This window comes from Opisthocomus hoazin, chromosome 1 (assembly GCF_030867145.1).
Source record: "Opisthocomus hoazin isolate bOpiHoa1 chromosome 1, bOpiHoa1.hap1, whole genome shotgun sequence".
Classification (NCBI taxonomy): Eukaryota; Metazoa; Chordata; class Aves; order Opisthocomiformes; family Opisthocomidae; genus Opisthocomus; species Opisthocomus hoazin.
The window spans coordinates 86747898-86775369 of NC_134414.1; the positions used below are offsets into that span (position 1 = coordinate 86747898).

The following is a 27472-nucleotide window of genomic DNA, read 5'->3' on the forward strand; positions in this document are numbered from 1 at the left end:
CCACCAGGAGGGTGGTGAAACACTGGAACAGGTTGACCAGAGAAGCTGTGGCTGCCCCCTCCCTGGAAGTGTTCAAGGCCAGGTTGGATGGAGCTCTGAGCAGCCTGGTCTAGTGGAAGATGTCTCTGCTCATGGTAGGGGGGTTGGAACCAGATGATCTTTAAGGTCCCTTCCAACCCTTACCATTCTATGATTCTATGACTCTATACTTCCCAAAAGAAACACATACTTCTAGGCTGGGAACTACTGCTAGAGAGGACACAATGTTTAAAAATGAAAAAAGAACCAACCACAAAACCTGAGCTGACATTAATGAGGCTGAATATACATTGCTGTTAAAGGGAACTTGTTCCAGAATTACCTTAAAATAATCTACTATTCCTCTGCTTGTGCTCCTTACTCAGGTCTCATAACACTGTTTAATTAGAAAGCAGTATTATTATGCCCAGAATAATGAAACCAAATAATTCAGTAATTGTAGAACAGTGGCAGGCTTATCTGCATTCCTGCTTTAACTTCTACTTCAAAAACATTCTCAAATTTCAAGCTTCCATATTGGATTAGTATTTTGACATCTCACTTTCTTTTCTGTGAGCCTCCTGAAAAAGGTGATTTTCAAGGAAACAAAAAATAAATCCAACTTTTAAAATCACACAGTTCTGCTGCTCAAATATTTAAAATCTGAAAATGAGACTGAAAGCAGAAAAGAAAGGTGAAGAAACGAAAGGATAAGAAAGAAATATTTTCAAGTGGAATAGTTTGTTCTCCAAATAAAATAAAAATGGGGGAGAAATGAAAAATTGCTAATGAAAACTTTCCCATCCTCTTGTGTGGCTGTTGCCTGGCATTTTTTTTAAATGTTTCAGTGATCTAAACAGCTTTTTTCCTCGTTCAATGACTAACATTATGCAAACCACAAAGCCTCCACTAGCTGTCTTTCAAAGGCTTGATCCCAAGCTATTCTATGAATTCATGGATTTTCAGGAACACTCCTAATTAGTATGCGTCTGTGTGTATTAAAAAGAAATGTGATATTCCTTGAGGGGAAACATCTCCACACATTCAAATAATTATATAAATTAGGAGAGAGAGTTAGAGGAAATAGACTTCTAAACTTCTTTAGTTATTATCCATTTTTAAATGGAAGTCCAAGAACAATAGTTGCAGCATTATATCATAACTTCTGTATCTGCCGTTCTCATGACTTTTATAAAAGTAACACAGCACCTGCTAAGAGAATTGTTCCCACCCTGCTTGGAGGAAACAGCAAAGCGTTGCCTGAACAATTCACCCAAGAAGAATGTTATTGAACCATACATTTTAAAAGAACCATACATTTTAAAACACACCTGTGCTGGCCTTGGGAAAGAGCTCATGAGAAACTGCAGTTTTGCTAGCAGCTAACGTGCTTTCTCTGAAGACATGATTTAATAGGAATGCTGAACCGTTTGCACAGGGCCTCCTGCTTCATTTGGGTTTGACGCTTTGGAAACTGAAGATTCATGGGCTTGTACCTAACCTCTGTGTAAGTCAGAACTATCTCCTTTGAAGTCAACAGATGTAAAAAACTGGGTGAATAAAGGAGAATCAAGGCCTGGGGCTGTCGTCCCGGCCCTGCTGCTTTTATTCAGGTTAGGATTTCAAACATACAATTGCAGTATGTTCTTCCGGTCATTTGGGAATGTGGATTTGGGCTGAGCTGTAAGAAAAGGAAGAATAGGTGCAGACTTGCTTTGCAGAGCTGCAGCATGGTGCCAGGGCAGGTAGTGGTGGCAGGTTTCCAGCTGTCCTGTCACTCCAAATAAGCTCTGCCAGCACTGGGCCAGAACTCCCTCTTTGGCTGCCTCTGTTCCTCTCTCAGGCAGCAGTAAGAATAACAGTGTTGAACACATTGTAGGAGAAGATGACTAAAAAAAGTAGAAGACTTTATGCCTTCCTAATACTTTGTCATGCTTCTAAACCAGAAGTGCTTCAATGCTGATGGTATTCAAGCCCATATCTTTCCTGTATCATCCTTTCAAAATATATGAGCCTCTCACCTTGAGTTGGTATCACCATTTGTGCTAGATTTCCTTACTCAAAGCGAGATGAAAAGAGTATATTGTGTACTTGGTCAATGACTTAAACATCAGTCCACACATTGGAGGCCATGTGGTAAAGGTTATGGCTGCAGCTGGTGTGTTCAGCGATCTGCCAGAGGCACTTGACACGGTAGGGTTTGCTAAAAGAAGTAACATGATGAATGACTATCTTTCTTATAGTCTTACTAGCATGGTCTGCACTTGAATCAGAAAATGAACTAAAAAAATTAAAGACACAGAATATTCCAGTCCAAAAGTAGCGTTAATGCAAGAGCTTACCTCAGAAGAAAACATTTGGACCTGTACTGTTCAACTCCCATGTGAATGACAAATCAGTCTACCCTGGCACAGAGATCTATATACACAGATGCCTTAAGCCTCACAGTCCAAACCAAGAGTCTCATCCACATTGAAGTATTGTTAACATCATTGCTCTTTAGTAATGTAAAGAGAGTTTCTTACACTTCAGAAAGCTCAATAAAAACAAACAGCTCAGCACAATCTAGAACATGCACCATCAGCACTTGGGAGTGACCAGGGCTTTCATCCATTTGAAGAAGTCAAAAGTTAAGGCTGAAGTTCAGAATACTGTGCTAATTCCTGCATTTTACATTGCTATATGCTAATACACACTTCCACTACTGGAAATATCAGTATGTGGAAAGACATTAGAGACATTAGAAAACTGCCAGTACATCACTACGTAAACAACCTGTGCATATTTTTTGTTTATCACTAGCTTCCCAAAGCTGCCCTACTTATGGCCTTCGGGCCAGGTGCGCCCTGGCCAGTTACTGAGATGGCCCAGTGTGAACTTTCTGTGTGGGTCCAACACTTCTTCACTCCTAAACCAGAAATTAAGAATGTTTCCAATTAAAATGAACAGCTTCATTTTTCGTGATACAGACAAGAGCCACCAGCAATTCTCACTTTGTTTTGGTGCATAGTCTTATCTAGAATTTGTGCTGTTTTTACTAAAAGTAGAATCTTGGAACTACTAGGCAATGTCAATTAACTGTTTAAAGAAATCTCCCACAGCCAATAGTTCTTTGTAGTGCCATAAATGCTGGCCATGTCAAAATGAAATGGTTAAATGGCTGACACACTAGTTTGTGCTGTCAGTAGTGTCCTGTTGCATTTTCTAACATGGGAAGAACACAGCCTTTGCAATTAAGTTGCAGGATTAAAACAGATAATGCACACTGCTGTTTAGTGACCTACTATTGCTAATATAATGAACAATGCGCATGTGTCTTCACCTGTACTTGCAGATTTCCAGCTTTTCACAGTGTACCCACACGTGAGGGATCTTTATGCTTCCTACTTTTGGGACCCACTGCTCAGCCGGGGTCTTTTTGCTGAGCAATTGAGAAATAAGATACCCAAAACAGACAAAGCATGATCTCATGGCAAAAAGTGCAGCAACTTTGTTGCTCTCTGAAAGCCAACAATGGGAAACTACAGTGGGCTGGAGACAGTCTACTAAATGATTCATGACATACAGCCCATTACTGAATGATCTTTTCCCCATTAGACATGCATGAACATACGGGAGTCTTACAGATGGAAAATCTTTTCTGGCCTGAGAGCGAAAAAGGTCCCCCACCATTCCACTACCTCAAGCTAGACAAAAGCTTTGACTACTCTGAGTGGATGCTACTGTCTTCTAAAGAGGTTTTGCTAGAGCTTGCTCTAACGCTGCTGAATCTCAGTGTGGGTTGTAAATACACCTTTGAAACAACCATTATACTAACACAGGCTCTATCTGCTACATTCATTGCTTCCATCTCAGCAGACTATTCCTCAAAAATCTGCCTTTGTTAAACATGGTATTACACAACTCTACCTCACTCCTAGACACAACACTTTCAAAAATCAGGGAAAAACCCTCATCTAAAACTGCACGCTACATTAAATTACCATGTTTTATTTTTACATGAGGATTACCATTCCCCCAGATTTCAGTTGATTACTATGGACCATGCAAAATGCCACAGACCACAGAAGCCACATTTTCAAATGGATGTTTTTTATTGATTTATCAGGCATTGCATCAAGTATTGCAAAATAAACAGATTTTGTTTGTTAAAAAATGTCCAGAAGAATACCATTCATAGAAAACTTGTTTCCTCATAGTCATACAGAATACAAAATTGTTCAAGAAACAAGCAAAAAATGAACACCTGTCTAATTTCTGTCAGTCTCTGTGTGTGTATATGTATGTATGTATGTATATACAATAAGTACACCCTATATTTGTGCATATACTGGTGTGAGTCTACCCATACATATGTATACATCTATACACAAACATATACGCACAAAGAGTACTGACTGAACTAATAGTCCACTGGAGAAATGTGGCTTACAAAGCGGCAAATGAAGTATTCTGTGTTAAAATAAAAATGATACAACAAGGCCTGTAGATAACAGACCATTCTTCTTCCACTGGCTGAAAACATGATCTGTCTTTAGACTCACTGTCTATCTTTACAGTGAAAATATTTGAGACTATCGGGGATCTTTCCAAATTCATGGTATTACTTCCACCCAGCCCAATCTCTGCCAACACTGTATAGCCAAACAGTGAACAGGGTTTTCAGTTTGTCCACTACTGAAATCAGCTTCTAGATTTAATATTTCTGGTAAAGAGAAGATACACAGCCTTGCTGTGTGTACTTTGGTGATACACTCTTTCCTTTTAGGCAGAAACTTGGCAATAAGTCTACACTGAAACTCCTTTCCTCCTGCATCTTTTTATCACTGCATTGCATCAGTCATCTCCTGTCAACTCATTATAATAATTGTCATGCCATCTCAGCTGTCTCCCAAATACCTCAGGCCAGATCATCTGGGCAATGTACACCAGACTGTATTGGCAACATTGTGCTGAATTATAAAATGTAATGATTGGAGATTTATTTATTTTTTCATTTTTGAGGGTACACATTTCTTGATCATTAAAGACACTATGATAAACACTGCAGTTTGCTATATGTACACATTTTCCCTTATTTTCTGGAAAAATCAGTGGCTCCTACCTGTGAACCATAGGATGCTGCCCCAGCTGAAAGCTATGGTACCAGCAATGTACTGTCAGACTTTTCTCCATTTAATTCACCAGTTAGCAGGGCATGTTAAGGGAAATCAAAGGAACATGGATAGGCATTTATTTTCTATTAAAAAAAGGAAAAAAATAGGCATGTATGTATTCCTCATCTTGCTCATAAGTTTTCTACTACATCATAAGGCAAACTGTAGTACAGCTTCGTACCTGGAGAATCAGTATTTAAAAAATCTGAAGCTGAGCTTGGGACCATTTTATATTGGCTCCTTTAGTGAACAAAGTGCATTAAGGCATCCTTTTCAAAAGACACCTAAAGCATGGTTATAAATTACTGAGCAAATCTTGTCTTAAAATTGATATTCGATTTATCCTTTTTCTACACAGGCAGATTTTCACCACTTGCATAGTAACAACAAAGCACTGTAGGAAAACCATTCCTTTAAAGTTGTCATATGCCTCAAGCATCTCCCAGAATGATCTTTTATACATAAGCATTGTAGTAATTACAAAGGGCTTCTATTCTGTAGCAGGAAAAGAGAAAAAAAAATGCACCTGATTTAGCTTTGAGATAAAGTAAGTACAGCCTCTATTGCCTTCACTGAAGTTCATCCACCAACACCAGGATGAACGCAGGGCCTGCCTGTGCAGACTCCTACTGCTGCTGAAAACTTGTTTTTTACTCCTCATTCACAAAGAGAACTGTGATTTCCCAAACAACCCAGGACAATGATAACTGTGAGCAAACCCCAGCTGCAGTATTTCTTCATACAGCACATGTAAAACAGATTTCCTTGCTTTGTTATAGAGACTACATGGTGTACGACAATGAAACATTTGTATTTAATTTAAAATCAATGGTAAAGTGGCACACGTCTCGCTTGTGAGTTGTTGGCTGGGCTTGCTGTGTTGAACCTTGTAAAACCAGCAATAAGCATTCCACATGTCTACCATCAGAACCGTGATATCTTCTATTACAATCAATCTTTAACTGACGCAGTGCTTTATCAAATTAGCCTACAGTCAAACCTTGTATTGGCTGCTCTCCTCCAGTGTTGCTGATTCACAGATACGGTTATCAGTCTTTCACATCCTCAGTGATTCTACAAAGTTTCCCAAAGATGAAGGCGAAGCACTGGTAGATGGGAATACTGCCATCAATAAAATAAATTGCCAGATGATTTAACCACTCACATTTCTAGGAGATATTCCACATGTTTTTCGTGAACAGAGAGAGTACTGCCCTGTGAATAGAAGTAAATTAAACTTTCTTCTTTTGCTGTGTTGGCTAGCTCCACTTCCTCATTTGTTTGTTTTTGTTCTTTTTCTGCACACTCTCATGTGCAAAGTAGAAATTAGGAGATCTTGCACTCACTAAGACTGGTAATGAGAGCACTAATATTGGCATGAAAACACCCTGCAGTATACTGACTTGTCCACTGCACAGTTTTCATCCTTCCCATTTTTTGCTTTTATCCACTATAGAACAAAATGATGTAAAGGGCTGATGAAGCTTTAATGAATAGGACCATCAATGTGCAAAACAAGTAAGTCATTTCCAGGTGTTCAAACCAGGCTTTCTCTTCTCTCTCTCTTTGTTTTTTTTTTATAAATAATTTATATATCTTCCCGTAAGAGACTAAATACAAAACCAACCAAAGAAAACCAACTGCAAAAGAAAGTTCTAAGATACTATTAAAGCCACTTCTTGTCCTTCTGTAAAAAGTACACAGTGAAGAGATATTCTCCCCTTCTCAGTTCTGGCCAGATTGGGCAGCGACGGCTGGGATGCCGTGTGGTCCGCCAGCTCTGGGCAGGCTCCTGCGGGAAGCTGCCTGGTCGCCCTGGGAAGACGCGTCGTCCTAGCTTTTGGCTTCTAGCAGTCATGCGAGCTGCTCGGAGGAGTCTAGGTGGTCAGGGATAGGCAAGCCAGTTATAATGGTCAAACACTTATTCCACACAGTGAATGTGGGGCACACTGGCTGCCCAAATGTAATGTCAAATGTGTAAAGGTGTAGGGAGTTCAAAGCATCATAAAAAGCAAGGGAACCATTGTCGTAGTCCAGCAAAATCCCAACCCGCCGGAGGTGAGGTGCGGGCTCGATGGGAATTTCTTTGCTGTTATGCCGCACCACCCATGTGTTATTGCAGCGGCAGAGCACCCAAGAAGCAGAATTTTTCCCGATCCACTCATGCTTCGGTGCTGACTTGTAGGAAATACCAATGGCATACCTGCAAAACAAAAAACAACTCAAGGTATCAAATGCTTCCTGCCACGTTGGTCTCTCGGCGAAGTAAAATGTTAGCCCCGAGGACTCACTGGAATGTTCCAGCCACTTACTTCTGCTGGTTAAGTTCTAGTTAAGTGACGCTTCACCGCAGTATCTCCACAGGCTTAACTGATGTTCTTCCCCATCTCTCTTTTGGGTCTGAGAGGTCAGGGAAACTTTATCATCCCTCACATTGCTTGTAGTTTGGCTGCTATGGTAATTTTTTGGAACTCTTACTGTTGTTATTCAAAAGGAAAATTGTTGGGTACTCTGCAACTCAGAGTTTAAATCAGTGGGCCTCAAATTTCCAGTTCCAAACAGATGAATACAGAGGAATTCATTGATTTTAAAATACATTGCTATCTGTCAGCTAAACTGGTCTCTCTTTGCTCCTTAATATACGGCCCAGAAGAAGGAATGCAAGAGTAAACATCAAAGGACACATTAAAAAAAACATTTTTGCCATTCCCAAATATGTTCTGCCAGATGTTAGTGTGGTTTTTAAACTCAAAAGAGCATTTTTGAGACTAGGTTTTAGGCCAAATGAAGCAATTGTAGGTGAAGACATTTGCTCTGCAAACCGTAATTTATGGCAAGATGTGCAGGGTAAAAGGATTGTGAAAACGTTCTCATTAATGGACACCAAGGTCAAATACCTGATTTCTCATATATAACAGAAAAGTAAAAGTTCCTCACGTTCTAGAGACACTGCAGCATTTGTAGGGCTTTCAACCAACAGAGATTAATGTGCCATAAGCTACTCTATTTCCAGTCCTTAGCATTGGCACAGGCAAACAGCATTTTTCTTGTTTGAGACAGCGGGCGTACCTGAAGACCTTATTGATTTTTCCACTCTACTAACTTCCATCATGATTGTTACCTTTGAGTCCCAAAGGATAACATCTCTTCACCGACTACAGGGCCCCTGAAATCCACCCCTGTACAACACAGAGGATCATTCAGGAGCAGAGGAATGCACTCCTCCACCTCCTGCCCCTTGCTTCATATGCTGGGGCACAGACCTACAGTTCTGCTGCTCTTTGCCCCTCCCCAGAAGCTAATCTGACTTCCACCACTGTGAAACTGGATCTTCAAATTGTCCTCATACTCTGTTGTTGTGGTTTTTTCTGACTGAAGGACGCTAAGATCCTTCATGTTTTGTAAAGAAACCATCACAGTTAAAGAGTTTGCTCTATTGTATAAACAAGACACAACTTTCTGAGCTCTACAACTCACTAAAATCTTAAAATGTACTGTACGTGGGTTCAAAAAATAACCATCCCCAGCCAAGAAGTAAAAATTCTGTCAAGGCCACTAAATATAGAGATGCTTTATCTGGCAGACTTAGTTCCAGATTCCGAAAGTGCTGGAGACTGGGAAAATAGTCTGAAAAACAATGTGAAAGATATGTTTCTCCCGCTCTTGTACCATTCCGCATGCCTCTGCTACCTGTCTCTGTCGGAGAAACTGTGCCAGGACCTGCACAGACCTTTGCTGTGAACTAGGGATTCTTTTCATATATATTTTTATATACCTACCACGTACTCCCGCTTATAACCACTTCCCAGTAATGCCGCCCGCTGTCAATGAACACGTTGCCAGCTACTCCGTAGCTCCCCTGGCTCGTGAATCGCTCTGGTGTGTGACTCTTTTTGGAGGATGTTTCATCACGTTCCACTGTCAAGTTATCATGAGACACTTTCAATTTTCTATGAGCAGATTTGGGATCCAGTTTAAATGGCTGACCTAGAGGGGCAGAGACAAAGATAGCAGAAGAATGGTTTGGCTTTGATTTTGAAAAGGAGAGTGGATTAGCAAGCCTCTAAGAAGCCCACAAGATTGCATAACCATATTAATCTTCTCCTCTGAAGAGTTCTCAAGATAGACTAATCTATTCTGCTCCCTGCAACAGCTAGTTTGCATTGTCAGTTTACTGTCAGTCTCATTGTGCACTAACTTCCCTGTGTCGATAATCCCTGAAAAGAGCCCCGCATAATCATGCCAATTATCTCTGACCTAGAGGTAACCTGAATGCTCTAATTCTTGAATGCAATTGAAACCAATATACATGCTAATAAAGGTCTGAGGGTTGCTTTTTTCACAGCATATTAGATTTAGAATGTTACGTTCTATTAATTCTCTAGAGATAAAGCTCCATAATAACACCTTCATCGTTACCACAAAGAAGTATGATTTCAAATCCCACAAAATGAGTTTGAACATAACAAGAAGCATTAGCCTTGCCTGTTTGTTCACTCACAGCTTTATTTATAACAAGCACAGTCAACAATTCAGGATCGCTTTGGAAGGATGCCCATGTGGTGCTGGATACTGTGCATTAAAAAGAAGGAAGTGAACTGTAACTTAGTCCAAATAATATGGTGTAAAAACATTACTGAGGCTGTTGCTCTTGGCAAGTATCTTGGGCTGTAGCACAAGGTTTGTAGACAATAACAGGAAGCTTTCTGGTAAACCGAACCCTGTAGATATATACGGCCTGTCACATTCTGACAGGCTTGCTCATTGTGTCAAAAAGCAGAACAATCATTTACCTCCACCAGGAGACAACTAGGAAACTATGACTCCCTGAGTGGTCCAGCAAAGCCCTGTTCCCTTCTTACTGTCTTTCACATCAAGCGAAAAAAATGTAAGGGGAAGATTCGATGACACGCACAGGTAACAGCAACGAGCACTCTCATGAGGTCTCTGTGAGGCATTGACAAGCATACTTCAAATACATGTAAATTGTTCGGAGTTTGTGAAGGAATATTTCTCTTGCAGTAAACCTGAAAGCATTAGTGTGGGGGTAAGAAGAAGCAAAGTTAATCTGAACAGTGACAGTCAATACGTGTTTGTTCAGACCTCTAAGCAATCTGAAAATGCAGATGTGTAAAATAGGAGATGATTGAGGCAATGGTAATTCTCAGTTAACATTATTAGAGATGGGTCAGGAACTAGATAAGGAGAACTTATAGCTTTAGAGTTACCACCTACTTTCATAACGTGTATTTAGTTATGGATTATGATCAAGTACAAAATAAACCCATTGGGAAGTATTTGGGGGCATGTTTTCCCTGCTTTTTTTTACCACTAGGTAACAGTAAAATACCTCTAACTGGTTTGTAGCCTTTGTGCTGCTGAAGCAGTATCTGAAGGATATCTTTCTCTGTACTGAAGTGTATCTGGTCGCACCATTTCTCACAGTCACCCGTGACACTGCTTTTGTGCCACACTGGGTCACAAAGAGACAAACAGAAAAAAGATTGCCTTTTCCAAACAGGTCCTCTGGTTGTGCATTTCCTTATAGGCTACCAGGTTTAACAACAGGCAGATTCTGGGTAGCTCCTTCTTGCAACTTTCAGTATCGTCTCTCTTCGAGTACCCTCCCCTACAATAACCAGGTTCCAGAGGGTGCGCAAATCCCAGTGTTCCCTTTCCAACACTCAGAGCTGCCCATGATGACTACAAGACTGAGGGATTGGCTGGGACACAAGAAGAAAAAGCCTGAAAACCAATCTTAAAATTGCTATACTACATCTGCTAATAATTTGTGTAACCATTTTTTTTTTGAAGTGGGATCTCTGACTACTCTACCACCTTGCTGAACTCCATAAAAAACTGAGGAGGCTGGAGCTAAGAAAGTTTTCCAGTGTCCTAAGAAAGAGATAATTTTCGAGGATAAAATTAAACTAGCAGTTATCTTATGAATGCTATACAAAAATAAAACATTTTACTGCAAACATAGAAACTTTTTTCTTTGTAGAAGAGAAAGAATATAGAGGACATTAAAACAAACCCACAGAAGAGTATTTTCCATCATTTCACATGTGATGGCTCTGTTCCTAAATGATATTTCCAGTGACCAAACTACAGATGCATGTCTCAAAATAAAAAACAAATTAATTTCTACACTGCTGAAGACTCTGGCAATCTTGAATTGAGTTAAATGAGTGGCTTTCATTGTGGGAAGCATTTTAAACAAGTTAAACTGCTCTGCGCTCTTGTATCTTCCAAAGATCAAACCTAAAAAGGAAGGCAAGAAAGGAGAAGAATGCGTGCATGCCAGATTTCACGTTACTCACTGTTTGTCTTGAGCTTGCCGGGCTCGCTGCTTCTGCTGCCTGCCTGATTAATGGCCTTAACAACGAAGATGTACTTAGTGCCACTCTGCAAGCCGTGCACTGTGTAGTGGTTTTGTTTGATATTGGGAACAATCATCCAGCTGTCGGCTGAGTTGCATAAACCTGCAGTTTCAAACAGAGCACATTAGTCACAACATCCTAAACACTTTGTAACAGAGGAACATTTAGAGCACTCCTCAGCACCCAAGGAAGGAGACAAACTTTACTTCTGTACTTTTTAAAGTGTTGCTACATTTACTCCATTGCTACTTAATTCCACTAACTCATTTCATCAGCCCTCAACCAAGGTATCTTTTAAGTTCTTGCTATGTGAAGTCAACCATAAAAAATGGACATTTAAGAAGTGACTCAGTGGAGGCATGAGCAGGCTGAGATTTTTCATATCCCAAGACAAGGAATTCTTTATTGCTTAAGAACTAAAGGATTACGGAGATCCCATCAATCTACTGTTTGGATTAATGAACTCAGTTTAAGCCTCAGAAAACTGACATAAGCAGTAAAGCTAGGAGGGCTGGGAAGGCACGCTTGCTGACTGTCCCCAGGTATGCATTCTACAGGACCTGAAGCAAATCATGGGAGGCCAAACAGGGCAGCGTGTGGGCTCCAGAGCAAGCTTTGGGTCTTCTGCTCCAGACTTTGCCAGGATGTAATCCAAGCCAGTAAATTTAATGGATGCAATTTCTTGATTTATGTCCTCATGGTTAGATGTCAGCTAGGGAAGAGCTGGATAATTTACCAGTTACAAACTTTTTTGGGTATGTTTGATGCCTGCCACAGAAGTATAATATGTAGGAAGCAAGTAAAATAAGGAAGGAGCAATACCATCTACAAAACAGGAAAATACTCCATTAAGATGGACTTATCTATATAAATTATTCCTACTGTGATAAAACTGCAATGGCAGTCAATCACCTATATTACTTACTGTACATTTTGAGCAGCTCCTGGTCTAATGGATCCCCAGTCTGGTAGCTCTCTTATTATAAATCTTTATATAAATAACAAATTTAACATTCATGAAGTGTATATATATTCATGACATTTTATATAGCTATACAGCTAGAAAAAGATAAATGCAGGTGGAAGTGTATGCACGTGTGTGCATATGTAAGGCTGGAAAACTTAAAAGAAAAATGCTTGACCAGATTAGGAACCTAATGATAGACTTCTTGGTCTCCGTCTTTAAGGGGCATAGAACATGTTATGAAAGATACTGTGTAATTTAAAAATAGCTTTCAGCTTTTAACTCATATTTTATCAGTAAATCAGCAAGTACTAGTGAAGATAGTCTTTTAGAAGTCAGTAGTAATTTCAGCTCTGCATATTAGGCAATACAAAACTATATAAAGTAAAAATAAAAAAGCTACTGTGCACAAAACTTGAAAGAAATAGACTTGTGATACAGGTTTACTGACTCATAGACAATTCATAAACATACTGGGAGATTCCTTCCTCATTTGGCATGTGCTTTACATAACATACGATCATTAGAAACAGAACTCATGCCTCAAATTTCAATCTAAGTATTAGGTAGCTTTTGTCTCAAAACTCTCTTATATTACACAGCATCCTTGAGAGGCAGGCAGCTATTCATTCTGCTGTGCAAATGGGTAACTGAGGTACAATTTCAGGTCAGACTAATATCACCTCATCATCTAACAAAGAGCTGCAATGCCTAACACATTTTTCTGGACTCTGAGGAGAGGCAGAAATTACTGAGTAGTTTCCTTCACCTGTCCAGGTGTGAACATCCTGTCAAAAGCCCCTCTCTTTTCTTGGTCACAGAGGAAGCCTAGGTGACCAGCGCAGGTGAAGTCTCTAACTTCATGTATCTGAAACGAGGTGAGACGAACCCCCCTGTCACCCTGATCTGAAGTCTGGAAGTCTAAGCCCGGGGCTGAACTCAGACATGGGTTATGGCCTTTGGACCATGATTTACCAGAACGAAAACATTTCTTTGTTGCAGTTTCCTGGTGTAAAATTGGAAAAAAGGATTCTAGTATGCTCCTTATGCATCATCCAGTGATCATCCTGACCACATGCAGCCTCCCTAAATACCAGCTACAAGGGATCCAAACAGTTTGCTATATGTGGATAGGAGCAGTAAAGAAAACCAACCTTGCAGTACTGTTTTTCTCAAGACTATTGAAAAACTAGATCATATAGAGCAATCATGTGTCTACCTCCTGAAAAAAAGAACCCAGTGTTATGCCCCATGAAAGTCCCAGTTGTGCCTAGCACCTGTAGTAAACTGCTTATAGCAAGATCAGTCCACATCTTGTTTCACTGAACTACACCTACTGAATGATATTAATTTTTTTAGGCAGGGTGTGAATGGATTTCCTAAGCGGAAGAAAGGAAATAAAAAGCAGCAGTTTCCTGGCATAAAATATTCCACTGACTGCTCAAAGGAATCCTCATCTTTTCACAGTAAAACTTTGACACAGGTATTAGAGTAAAGGCACAATTGTTCTGTAGCTGAACTACCACAATGATTTTGCATTGAGACCATCATTACCTGACTCATAGGTGCTATTGCAAAATAAGTGTCAAGTTAAAATAAGACAAAATGAAGCACTGGATTTAAAGGGAGTCCAGGATGACCAACAACTCCTTAACTCAGATGCCTCTGAATGGAGTATCAAACAACATACGACAGTGAGCGGGATGAAGCCAGACAGTGGTCCTGGAAGTGTCTTCTTCCACAACCTCATTTTGAAAGCAAAGCACTATGGTATACATAGGCAGCATATAAAAAAATTCTTATGCAGACACAGAATTGCCCAGATTTTTTTCTAAATCATCTCAAAACTAGATTCGTAGTAGTCACTAGAACTCTCTAAAGGGCACATTTTTCACCCTTGCATTACATTTTTTACTTTACCCTCCAGAGGCTGATCATTCCTTAACCAAGTACAAAACTTGGATCTAAATAAGTATATGAAGGACTGTAAAAGTACTGTTGCGTTGCTATGAGTCTCCTCTCCATTCTAGCCTTTCCTCCTGTGTATGTGGATTTATACATACCAAATACTCACTAGTCTGTTAATACTTGCACAGGGTAAATTATTGTATTATTAAATAATACAGGTAATGGTTACTGTGTACAGAAGGCAAAGACACAATAATCTTAGGTATTGCTACATCCTGGCTTCTTCTTCTGGGGTTAATGGCAAAATGCTCACAGGTGTACTTTCATCCCACCTGACCTTGAACAAAGAGCAGAGTTCTTGAGTTCAGACCTTACCTACCCAAAAATATCTGCACTGTCAACAGAGAGAGTTGGGAAGCCTTCATTTGACCTGACTCGTGTTCAAGGGGAAGGCTCTATCCTCTTTGTCCTTCCACTCTTAGGCACCCGAGACCATCGGTATACAACAAATAATGGATGTGCAGTGCCTGACTCGGTTACTTTGCTCAATAAACCTTGCTGTCTCAACAAGCTCGGTGCTTGCCTCCGCACCACGGGACTCAGTGATGTGTCCGTGTGCTTCCTGACTGTGAGCTATCTGATAACAGGCTTTAAACTGGACTTTGATTCCAGAATTCTTGGGAATGAAGTTTTGGTGATGTCAATCTACGAGTCCAGAATCCTTCATAATGGAGAAGAGTAAATAGTGGCGGCCAATTTAAGCATTTAGGTGTGAAATAATATTTTGTCACTACATCAAAAGAATTCATCTGCAGTCCTGCCCTGTCAGGACAGACTTTCTTTCCTGAATATAAACAGACATGATTAAGATGTTAAGGGAAATGAGCAAGCAGGCATCTGGGGGTAATGTTTGGTCCTGCAGCTCCCTGCTGGTGGCTGCATGCTAAGTGGAGAAGCACACATCCTCTTCTTGCTGGCACAGCAGCAGGAGCTAAGGGTCTCCTATTGTACCCACTCCTAATCCAGGCTACGTTCAGGTTTCTTGTTTCAAAAACCCAGGGCTTTTTACAGGGTTATGCAGGTGGTAAAACAATGTCTTTTAAAACTGTAGCCTACAAAAATGTAGAGAATTTAAATTACATCCTGGGATGGTGCAGTGAGCACAGCGATGTCCGTACAGGATGTGTGACTTTTCAAAACAAGTTTCTCAGAGTCTGGAGGTAATAATTTGTAAAGCTATTTCCCTGGTGTTGGCTGTTCATGCATTTTGAAAAACAGATGGGAAAAATCCCAAGGTGTAAATCCTTCTAAAATTTACACTGGCAGATTATAGTAAAACATATCTTCTTGAAAACTGGAGGAGGAGCACAAAAGTCATGGGAAGGTTATTTAATCTCTATATATTATAATTATTTTAAAATGCTTTATTTAAATAAATTATTACCAATTCAAATTGGTAGAACAAATACAGTAGGTGAAGCTAACAGATAGCTCTCCACCCCCACTCTGCATTCCCATGTGAAAGAAATTAATTTATGCAGCATTTCTGTAAAACACATCGTGTATTTTAAAGAAATACACTCTTTTTATACTCTTCAAGAGACAGATGTTTTCTTGGGTTTATCCCAAACTTGGTTTTGTGCCATTAAAACATACTCACTAAAATCCTCACTAGTAATCTGAAGATTGTAAGGAATCTGTTTTTGATAAATTTCAACTTCCAGAAACAGACAAAAGCTAGAATATTAAAAATTAATTGGTTAATCATAAAGTCACTATTTTTCATGGAAGCTTGGGCTCCTAATTGTCTTAGACCCTTCAGCAAAATTTTATTCTGTCTCACAGGAAGAGTCACCATGTACCACTAGTAAGGTTCTGACAGTACACTGTATCCTTAATGCAGTGATTTTCAGTATTTAGCTGATGAAACTAGCTAACCTAAATTCTATCTACCAAGAGAGAGAGAATTATTTACTGCTTTTTGTCTTGAAGAGTGAGATGTGGTTTTCATCAAGATATCTTGTATTGCAGCTAGTAAATAGGTGGGTGTTTAAATTTTAGCCTTTCTGAAGCACACTAAAGCAATTCCGTGATGTTAAAAAATGCATACTCAGTAAATACTTAAAATTTATTGAAATGTGATAATGAAATTATAATGCATGCTAGCTAGCTAGTGACAAAGTCATTTTAAAAGTCTTTACAATATTCAGATTGCAGGTGATGAGCTGCCTCTCAGAAATGCAAATGTGTGAATGGCATAACTCTGACAACTGCTTTAGTAAAAGCCTGCTTAATTTAAAGTTCTGCATTGCTCTTATGCACACAAGAGTGCTGCCAAGCATTTAATAGCCAAGCAGTTTGGCCACATTTGGAAATAATCTTTCCTGTATGAAACCAGATTCAAAATGAAATAACTCTATTTGGACCTTTTCCATCAAATGTTAACTCTCCAATTTTTCAGTTAATAAAAAATAATATAGTTGATTACATTGGATAGAAAATACATTAGAAAAACATAACATTGCTTGTTTTTGTTACTGAATTCTTAGCAATCTCTGAATAATATATGCCTCTGGTGAGGGGAATGTACTGAGGAGTGGAAAGTGCAGTCAGTCTGGCTATGTGGTTTTAAGAAACGAATTCCAAAATAACTGCTTCCATTAGCACGGTAGGTGGGTATGTATGCAAAGTGATTCCTGTCGTCTCAGGGGAAAAAAGCTTGCTGGTTTAATGTAGTACTCTGTCTACTCCCTTGTGACTAATTCATAGCTACAAAAACACAGAACTGAAGACAATGTATGAACCTGTTTACATTATCCGCTACAGGCAACACACAATACCAGTGGAAAATATGACACAGAAATGAATTAAAAAATAATTATGTGCAACAGCACGCAAATGCTGTAAGTAGAAGTAAATTTGTGCTAATCCAAAATCTGTTCCATTAAAACAGGATTTAAAAAAAAAGTATCACCTAGCTTCAGTTCATCAAAATATGAGGGCTGCAGTGCAGCGCCCGCTAATGGCACTTACAGTGAAAATAGCTCTGCAGCGTTCAACCACACAACTAAGGTACACTCCGATATTCTAGGGACAATCTCAGAAAGTCATTTATAAAAGTTGGGATATTTGACCCTTCTGCAGGACAAAGACTATAAACTATCAAAGTGAAGAAACATCCAAGCAGTTTTCTGAGTAAAATCAGAATGTTGGGGGGCAAATGTCCAGTACCAGTGGAAGCTGGAACGAACTGGGAGAGTCTCCTGTGTTAGGAACCTGGGCAGATTTGGTGGAAACATCTCCATTGGAGGTGTTCGAGTCTATGTTAAATAATGGGACCAAAAAAAAGCTTTAAAATAATTAGAAAACCCTTCCACATATACTTATATATGCATGTAATTAATTTGAGTTAACATTATAGCTTTCCATTAAATTGAAACTAGCAGCCAGGGTATTTCTGTAAGAGCTAGCTGCATTCAAAAAGAAAAAAAAGGACCTGTTCTTTCATTTCTTTCTACTGCCATTTAAGCTGTTCAGAGCATTTTGTAAAAACGAAGTTTCTTACAGTGTTAATTTTTTTCTCTTCAAACTTTTAATGACACTCTTTTTGCAAAATGATAAAACGAAAGTTCAGACTGCACACTGAGCACTTCTTGCTATACTTAAAAATTATCAGTTTGTCTCTGAAGGTAGACTAATTGATACATGTTTTGCGGATCAAAGCTTTCACCTCCACATGGGAAACATAAAATATTACCTAAAAGTTAAATACCTTGTTATTTGTTCACTAGTAAGCAAAGAGTAAAACCCTATATCACAAAAGTGTGGAAATGGCACACCTTCCTGCTGCCATGTTCACACGTAGTGCCGGTAACTGACTTGCATAGTCTTCTAGCATAAAGCTACAGATAAAAATGGGTTACAAAAGAAACACTGTACTTAGTTACTACTAATTTCTGTCTGCTTAGTAGTGATTAATCAGGGAAGTTTTTCTATCTATAATAGCTTTTCTAGCTATTACTATTAGACCGTTTTATTATCCAGCTTGCTCAGATGTAGGAGCATGTGTTGAAGATTACTTGGTCTTTCAAGCAGTCTTCAATTTTACAGTGTGTTATCCAAAATTAGGCTGTTTGGTGAAATACTAAATGGTGGTTTTGGCAAAACAGTAATAAAATTTTTGATAGTCCACCTATTTTTTAGTAAATTCTGAATATCATAATATACTCACAGTATGCTACTTAAAAATGATATTAAAATACCTTTACAAATCATCAGTTATCCTTTTAGATGGCTTGGAAAACTAAGTCCAGTTTAGTGATGGAGAAAATCAAGTGCACGCAGCAACACAGGAGTCAGTGCAAGAGTTTGGCTCAGTTCTGAAACCTGGCATAGCCCATACCATTTGTCCACTGACATAAAGCATGTAAACACGTCAGGCATTGGAATAGGCTGCCCAGGGGGGTGGTTGAGTCCCCATCCCTGGAGGTGTTTAAAAAATGAGTAGATGTGACACTTCAGGATATGGTTTAGTAGGAATGGTGGTGTTGGGTGGATGGTTGGACTCAATGATCTTACAGGTCTTTTCCAACCCATGATTCTATGATTCTATGTCCACAGCACTGAATTTCATCAAAATATCTCAACAAATTTTGTAGGAAAAAACCCACTTCCGTATTGGATCAGAACTAAGCCCATCGAGCTCAGTGTGTGGCCAAGGTGTCTGACCGTCAATGAAAGCAAGAGCGTAGGAAGGTTACGGAACAGGGAAAGCACACAGCGATCATTTCTCACCATGCTCTCCCAGGCCTCAACAGCTTACAGCTCGGAGACTTCTTCAGCCAGAAGGAAGTCTCTGCACTTCACTGCAGATTTTTCTTTCTGGACAGATTGTTCAGTCATCTCTTGAACTCGAAAACACAATAACCCTCTGTGGCAGTGAGCTCCCAATTTAAACACATGTTGACTGAACAAATTCCACCTTTTGATTGATTTGGTTCATTTCAGAACCCTTGTTTCATAAAGCAAGTATGCGTCAGCTAGTGGTATTCCCATTCAACATAAGGGGAACAGCAAGAAGTTAAATGACTTCTCCAAATTCACAGTCAATGATCGCTATGCACTGAACCCAGAAGTGTTGACTTCCTGGCCAAAGATTAAACAACATTTTTTTCTCAGAGGAATAGTTATTTAACAGCAAAATAATCCAAGGAATAATCAGTATGTTTGTTCATTAAGAAAAGTCACAGATTCAAAACAGAGAGTGTTTAGTACAAAATGTGCTAAAATACAAAATGTAAAGCAATGACGGTTACTGTCATCATAAGTTGAACAAAGTTACCATATTAATTGTTGTTCCCCTGATGTTTGCTGCCATAGCCTTCAGTATACTAACTGAGACCTATGCTTTGTAGACTTGAAGACAGCAAAAAATCAGAGGGAAGGACTTAATCTGTATATCTGACAAATGTCCATCTATCAAGGTTATCTAAATGACAGCGGGGCTGCAGTTCTAATTAATGACCAGTTCAACACAGACTCACACGTGCCTGACTAGCCCAGACAATGGAACTGAGGTCTTTGTCCCTGCTATGTCTGCAACAAGGGACCTCGAACACAAGACATGAGTCCTGTTAACATGAAGAGTACTTATGCCTTTGGGAATATGTGCTGGATTTAGTCTTCAAAAGCTCCCACTGCATGGCACTCCCAGAAAAGACACAAGAGATTTTAACTGAATTAATTCAGAATTTTAAAACCTTTTGAAATCATTATTGGTTTAAATTTAAAATTTTGGCTTTAAATCTTCTTAGAAAATATTTTTTCTTTTTGTTCTTGACATATGAATACATTTATATTTAAAGGCACCTGTTTTACACAGAAACCATAAGGAAACAGAACTAGAAAACAGTAGGTTTATACTTACTAACAACGTTAGCTTGTCCAGTGAAGATGGTGTACTGCAGCTCATAAGACACCACACTGAACTCATCATCTGATGTCCAGTGGACAGTAATGGTATCATAAGAAGCTGTACAGAGCTCTTCTCGAATGGTGGGTGCGTTGGGAGCTGTGACATACAACAGAGGAGGCTTACTGACAAAATTAGTAAAATATTTCCCTTCTCACCTGAGATTAGTGGATGCATCTGAGGTATGAGTTTGTAGCTATACCATCCAGCAGACTTTTCAACAGCTTTTTGATAATTCCAGTAGTAACTTTGATTATTAATAAATTGTTGCAAAGGAATTCTTACTTACCGATATGACAACCTAGGAGCTCCAGATTTTGAAAATATTTTGTATTAACATAGCTTTAGTTGCAAATGCCCTTGCACAAATGATATGTTGATGGTCACATTAAACTGTAATCAAATGGGTACAATTGACATGTTACTTTTTCTAGGACTGTTCTGACCATCACACCAAAATTATCAAAATTTCATTGATGCATATATCAAGAGGGAGAGTAAACACTCTTCACTGTTGACTTGAAAGCAGTCTTTGTCTAGCCTATCTTACCAGATATTGGTATAAGTGGTATTTAAAAAATATAATTTTGGGGAAGCCTCCAAACACTTATGCTCTCATGCTCAGCCTTCTCTCTCCAAGTCCATTTTTACTTGTTTTCTAGCTAGTCTTTCTAATACAGAAGCATATAATTTCTGCTGGCTATACAACTCACTTTTTTTCAGCCTTACATAAAGAGTTGTTGTCATAACATCATGACTGTATGACTATTACAACCTGATCTTCAATGGCATTGCTAATTAAATAACTTCAGAAAACAATCCAAACATTTTAATAAAAAGTTGTCCCTCTGTTTCTTTTTTTTTAATCAACAAGCAAGATCTCTGTGTAGCAAGGTATACATTCTTCTTTCATATTAACACACAGGTTGATTTTAAAGACCTATTTAGAGAAGTGAAACCTGAAGCAAACTTCTTAGGTCTAAATTTTCCTTGTTTGTGCTCTTTACAAAGCCAGACACCTAAATAAGAAAAAAATGAGTTTTTCTTTGAAAGACTGGTGGGCCTTACTGCATGCTTGTCTCAGTGGGAGCTTCATTTCTAATCATCTTCCCTACATGCCACCATCATGCAGAAAAACAAATAAATCCTTGTGCTTAATAGTGTTCCTCCCAGCTGTCACCAAGCAAGAAGCACTCTAGCTGCAACAACCAACATATGCCTGTATTAAAGAAAAAGGAAGGCAATTTTGAATGGTATTTTTGCTGTCGGCTCTTTAATTTCTGTTAGCCACAAATAATGGCCTCAGAAAAAGTCCCTCTGAAGGAATTCCACTTTTACTTTTGCAATATCTTCTTTTCATGAAACATCTATTTTATTTTCCATTAAGAATTTTTATAGTTCATGTCCCTGGTTTACTGATGTATGTTCCCAAGGAGTAAAGTGCAGACTCATTTCCAAGCAGCCTCTTTCAACCAAGGGGCAAAAGGAAATGTTCAAATGTGTTTTGTGATATGGCCATGATTTGTGATACTCTAAATGTCGCAGCACAGAAGCTTACCAATCCCTTTTATTTTAACTTGGCAGAGGAACCCTTGGGACAGACAGGTACTAATAAAGAGAGAGAGAAATGAACTAAAATAAGAACAGTCATCCAGGAGGGGAATATAAACAAAAGGAGGAGGAAAAACACCTGCAATCTTCTGGAAAGACTAGTGCTGTGGTTTAGAGGTTGTGTACTAGCTGGGGTCAACTAACTCTTCTGAGAGCTGTGCAGTACTGCATTGGTCCTATCAGCTATGTTTCAAAAATGTATCCAGGAGAACAATCACTGGAAGTTTGATTTTTTTCCCTAGCTGAGGCTTCATTTTCATATTTTGCCTGTCCTTCGGAGGCAAAAAAAGAAACTGGAAAAAAATATTAACTACAAATATACAAGTGGATCTTTCTTTTTTTTGTGTGCTAGCATTCAACTAAAATCTTATTCAGTCGTCTCTTGCACCTAATAGAGCAAAACTTTTTACTTCAGAAATGTACCTGTTATTACCACAATGCAGATAATAATAAATATTAATTTATGGAAAGTAACAATTACGGAAGGTTTCATGAACTGTAAATGGCATTTCAACAGCACCTAAGCGTCTTCAACTCCCTTGAAAATGACAGCCTAAGTTCTCTCTTTACACGTACAGCTGGCTGGCCTTATGGCTGGAGATTTACAGGCCTTCATGCAAGGAGAATGACAGAAAAAAGAGATTTGACCTAAGCAGGACATCTTTTCCCTTGCTTTTGTGATTAACCCACTGCCACCTGAGACTATACTGCATGAAACTCAGCCCGTCAGCAACACTCATTTCATAAACCACTCAGAATAAAACAAAATATACCTGCTTCTCCTGCAGACAAACAGGGTAGTCTACATGCAAATAGTTTGTTACAACTTTCAAAATAAGGTAAAAATCTGACTGTCAAATTCATCATTCCACAGCACATACTCCTTTGGAGAGTGTATATCCGTAACGCAATTAAAGAGATTGACCTTAATCAGTTACCTTCATTATTACTTTTGCTAGTGTGTGATTTGCTTATCAAATTTACCAGTACAGCTACAGAGCTCAGGTGCCACAGGGAAAGCTCTACAGAGACTCCAAAGCGATCTCAAGGCTGCACAAGCGACTTCCCCCATGTGGCCTTGACACGGATGTGCTCCACCACAGCTCAGGATGGGGATGACCAGCATGCTTCCAGCACAGCAGTGGAAGACATAAAGCCTCATATTCACCCTTCGGTCCTGTTTCCCGGTGGAGAAGCAGTGATTGCCCATGAGCCTTTCCAGTCCATTTCAAGGTGAGGACAGAGCACTGACTTACAACCAAACAAGACTGAAGTTTGACAACTGATGCTGTTAATACTCTCAGTTATTGGCAGCCTCCTGTCTACAAACTGCTACCCATTGTCAAGGAGAGCTGAAAAAAAATGTTAAGCGGCTCTTGAAAACCCCAAATTTACAGCCTTGAGCAGTGAGGAAACCTGGAATCAGTGCCAGCAGACTTTGCAAGGCACAATGAAAGCTGCACTAATTTAAGGAATTTCTTCCTAACATCTGTCGCCCTCCTTGGTCATGAGGTGGCAATCTCCATAGAGGACCAGGGCAATTGCTTTAATCACTCTGACTTTCATCCACCAACATTCACGAATCAACGCTCTCTGACAAAGGCTGGTTTATTCATTTGTATGACTCCAGCTCAAAGCTGAGCAGACACACTTCAGTAGTCAGGAACCACATCCGAAGTGCTTGAAAGGCAGTAGCTAATACTAGAAAAGCAGTTTCTTAAAATTTCTCCCAGAAGTAACCGACCTTGTGAGCATACCTATGCACTTTCAACAAGGTTAGTCTAACTCACCTTCCCTTCATTGTCTTTCACGGCTTTTGCTCTGAAGCAGACTGAAAGCTCTCGCATGGCCCATACAGCTGAGAGGCAGTTTAAGGAAACCACCACCTCTCACCGCTGAATCCCAGCATGAATGCAGTGGTTCCTGGGTGACTATTGAGACTATATCTAAATCCTTGCAGCACCAGGTCACAGTGATCGACTAAAATCACTTCAGCTTCCTTTTGTTTGCACCTTCTCCACCTCCCTGATGTCATGGGGTGACTGACTTTGTAAGACTTCCTTACTGATTTTGATACTGAGTAAAAAAGTAAGATCTAAGCCATCTCCTTGACTTAATGGTGCTAGAAATATCCATATTGCTGGTTTGAACATCAGGGAGTTGAGGAAGCTGCTCCGAACCTCTCTCAACTGTTCATTACTGGCTCCGTGGTGTATCATGACCCTGGACTGAACCAGCATGCAGGAATCTGAAAGGCACAGTTATGTAAGATGTAGATACAAATTTGATGTATTAGTAATACGTCATGAATGAGTTGGCATCAAGAGCTCAGTCATACAACCATCTAGACATGGGTAGACCAGAACTGTTCAAAAACAAGAGAATGAGAAGAGATTACATGCAAAGCATGGGACCGAGCTGGCTGGAGGTGGGTTTTGATCTTTCAATACTGAAACGAACTTGGATTTGGGTGGAAAAACTGCTGGCATGTGCTAGGCAAGTCATATTTCTTTGTGCGGTCATAGCTACAGTGATGCATGAAGAAAACTTATAATTGTTTCAGATGGGATTTCTGAAGCAGCGCAAATTGCAAGGTCAAAGAATAGATATTCCTGCAATTTATTTCAAAGCATTAAGACACAGAACAACTATTTTTGATTCACAATGGTTAAAAAAAGTCGTCATGTCAGTAATATTATGCAGAGAGTTTGCAAGTCATTCATTGCCTTGCCTAGATCTAGCTAGATACATGTTTAGAAAAAGATGAGTTCCAGATGAAGAGACTGAGCAACTGGCAAGATAAGAAAGCTTTCAAAAGACATCAAGGCTATCTATACAGAGAATAGAACAGGCAGAGGAAGATTACGGGTATTGTTTTAATATACTGAGCTTGATATCTCAATGTCTGGCTGGCAACTTTCAGAGAGATACCAGAGATTTTTCACTCAGATAGCAGAAGCTTTGGACAGATAGCTGCATAAATGATAAGCACAAACTGCTTAAATTTATATATGGGAAAGAAATAAATAGGAAGAAAGAAAGATGCAAACTTCAATGTGCCACTTAGAAAATTAGGGTTGGGGAGTGGAGGATGAGGATCTAACAAATAGTACACTGGGAAGAACCAAAAGAGAAGAAAATCTCCAGAAGACAACCAAGGTCAATTGTTTTGCAACTAACAGCAGAGAGAAGGAAGCTGGAATTTAGGCTCTGACATTTTGTTCAGAAGTAGTACAGTTCATAGATATAAGACAGGTTTCTTCACTTAATTCACAACATAGATGTACCACTAGGACTTACAAATGGTCTTCATTTTACTTAACTGTGAAATATGATAAAAGTAAAGCCAAATTTACTCTGTCAGAGTTTGCAGTTTAAGATCTATGAAAATTCCATGCACCAATCTGAAAATGATAAAATAAAATAAATCTTCCTCTAGAGTTTCTGAACAACAATAGAGAATAATCAAGTGGATTTGACTCTTGGGAGTTTACATGTACACATATATATACATATATTTACCTAAATGTATTTTAACTGTCTGCATAGGTTGTATTTTATGCTCAGATAATTTGGACACATGTTTTGAATTTTGCCATTGTAGCCATATGCTATTTATTAATGTGAAGAAAAATAGTACAAAGACAGAGGCAGCAAAAACTGTTTTTCACTGGGCATCAAGGGCAACGATAAAAATAGTAGGTTAGGAAAAAAAAGCTAAACTGTTCAATACATTTGCAAATTCTCTTAGCCAGCGTTGTGAGCAATTTTTCAAAACTGTGGATTAGGTAGGAAGAAGGCAGAGAAGGACCTGTGTAAATGACACAGCCAGCATGATGGACCATGGAAAAGATCTTTGTAGCAAAAGCACCCTTTACTTTGGTATAGATACAACCTTCATTTTCTGCAGTGTACAGCAATTAGGCTGGTAATATTGACATATGATGTACAAAGGGGAGAAGACCTGGGGTGTGCAGGAACAGACTGCTAGATAGAAATCACCTGGTATAAGTTTAAAAATCTAAACCATAATTATCTACATTTTAATGGGTCTCTCTAGACTCTGTTTGGAGCCAACTGCGAGAAATAGGCACCTCCAGAATGTAGTCAACTGACCTGATATACATGCCTTAAAACGAGGTGGTTATTCTTCTTCTTTGACTATAAAGTAAGCTGAGGCTGGTTATTTTACAGGTAGATTCCTGGGTTAGGGCAAATGAGTCTGGCTTTTTCTTAATCCTTCCTTTAATTTCCTTGGCACTACATTACTGAGCATTGTTTACTTGAGTATGCATTAAACACTGATCGTATTTACCAGTCACACAGTGACACAGAAATTTACTGCAGATAAAATCTCTCTTTCAGACATGGCAAGAACCCCACAGCCCTATAAGGCAAGGGGGGTGCTGCCCTGCGCTTGCAGGCAGCCTTGCTCTTCCCAGTATTAATCTGTTTACTTATTCATAGAATCATAGAATAGTTTGGGTTGGAATGGACATTTAAAGGTCATCTAGTCCAAACCCATGCAGTGAGCAGGGACATCTTCAATTAGATCGGGGTGTTCAGAGCCCTATTTAGACTGACCTTGAATGTTTCCAGGGATGGGGCATCTACCACCTCTCTGAGCAACCTGTTCCAGTGTTTCACCACACCCATCTTAAAAAATTTCATCCTTATACCTAGTCTGAAGGTACCCTCCTTTAGTTTAAAAACATTACCCTTGTCCTATTGCAACAGAGCCTACCAGAAAGTCTGTCCCCAACACTTATAAGCTCCCTTTAAGTGCTGAAAGGCTGCAATAAGGTCTCCTTGGAGCCTTCTGTTCTTCAAGCTGAACAACCCCAACTCTCTCAGTCTTTCCTCTGAAGAAAAGCCAGAAGCCATCCCTCTGCATGGAAAAGATCCAGCGGTTGGCAATGAGGAGACTCCGCACTCTCACATTCTTCTGAAATAACAGGGGCATATCTCCTGCAAACCAGGCTAAGAGAATGGGGCCAGGAAGGGTTGGGTTGTCAAGTGCTTTTTTAAAAGTGCTTTGTGCCTTTCATTGCACATTCTCACTGTTAACAGCAGATGCTTAAAGACCCTGCAAAACAAAAACGTACCCCCGTGTCTCTTCTGTTTTCAATTGAACTGGAATGAATTGTTCTAATTCTGGCATTGAAATCAAAACACCCTAAATTACAGTAATTTGTTTCTCTTTGTGAGTCATTATATACTCTGAGATTGCACATTACTCAGGCCTTCAGTAAAGGTTTAATTCTGCGGGCTTCTTCAGGCCAAAGCTCTCAGTTAAGTAAGCCCAGGCTGTGCTCTGTGGAGAACCTGTCCCACACCCTGGTGCAGCGAACGCCGCGTGCTCTCTAGGGCCAGACACGGCGAAGTCCTTCAGTTCTGTGATGGGGGAATACACAGCATCACCAGCATGAGAAAACAGCTTTCATTGCTGAGCCCTTGATGT

The 27472-nt window shown here is 39.4% G+C and overlaps 1 protein-coding gene across 2 annotated transcripts in view; it reads right to left on the bottom strand.

Annotated features, from left to right (window-relative positions):
- Positions 1-4130: 4130 nt before the first annotated feature.
- Positions 4131-27472, bottom strand: part of MID1 (midline 1) — a 180154-nt gene continuing 156812 nt past the window's right edge. For both annotated transcript variants that reach the window (XM_075428370.1, XM_075428378.1), the window contains exons 7-10: positions 20356-20499; positions 11498-11659; positions 8954-9161; positions 4131-7377 (exon numbers count right to left, since the gene is read on the bottom strand). In XM_075428370.1, the coding sequence (XP_075284485.1) occupies positions 7029-7377; positions 8954-9161; positions 11498-11659; positions 20356-20499 (863 nt within the window). In that variant the 3' untranslated portion in view covers positions 4131-7028. The remainder of the gene's footprint in view (positions 7378-8953; positions 9162-11497; positions 11660-20355; positions 20500-27472) is intronic.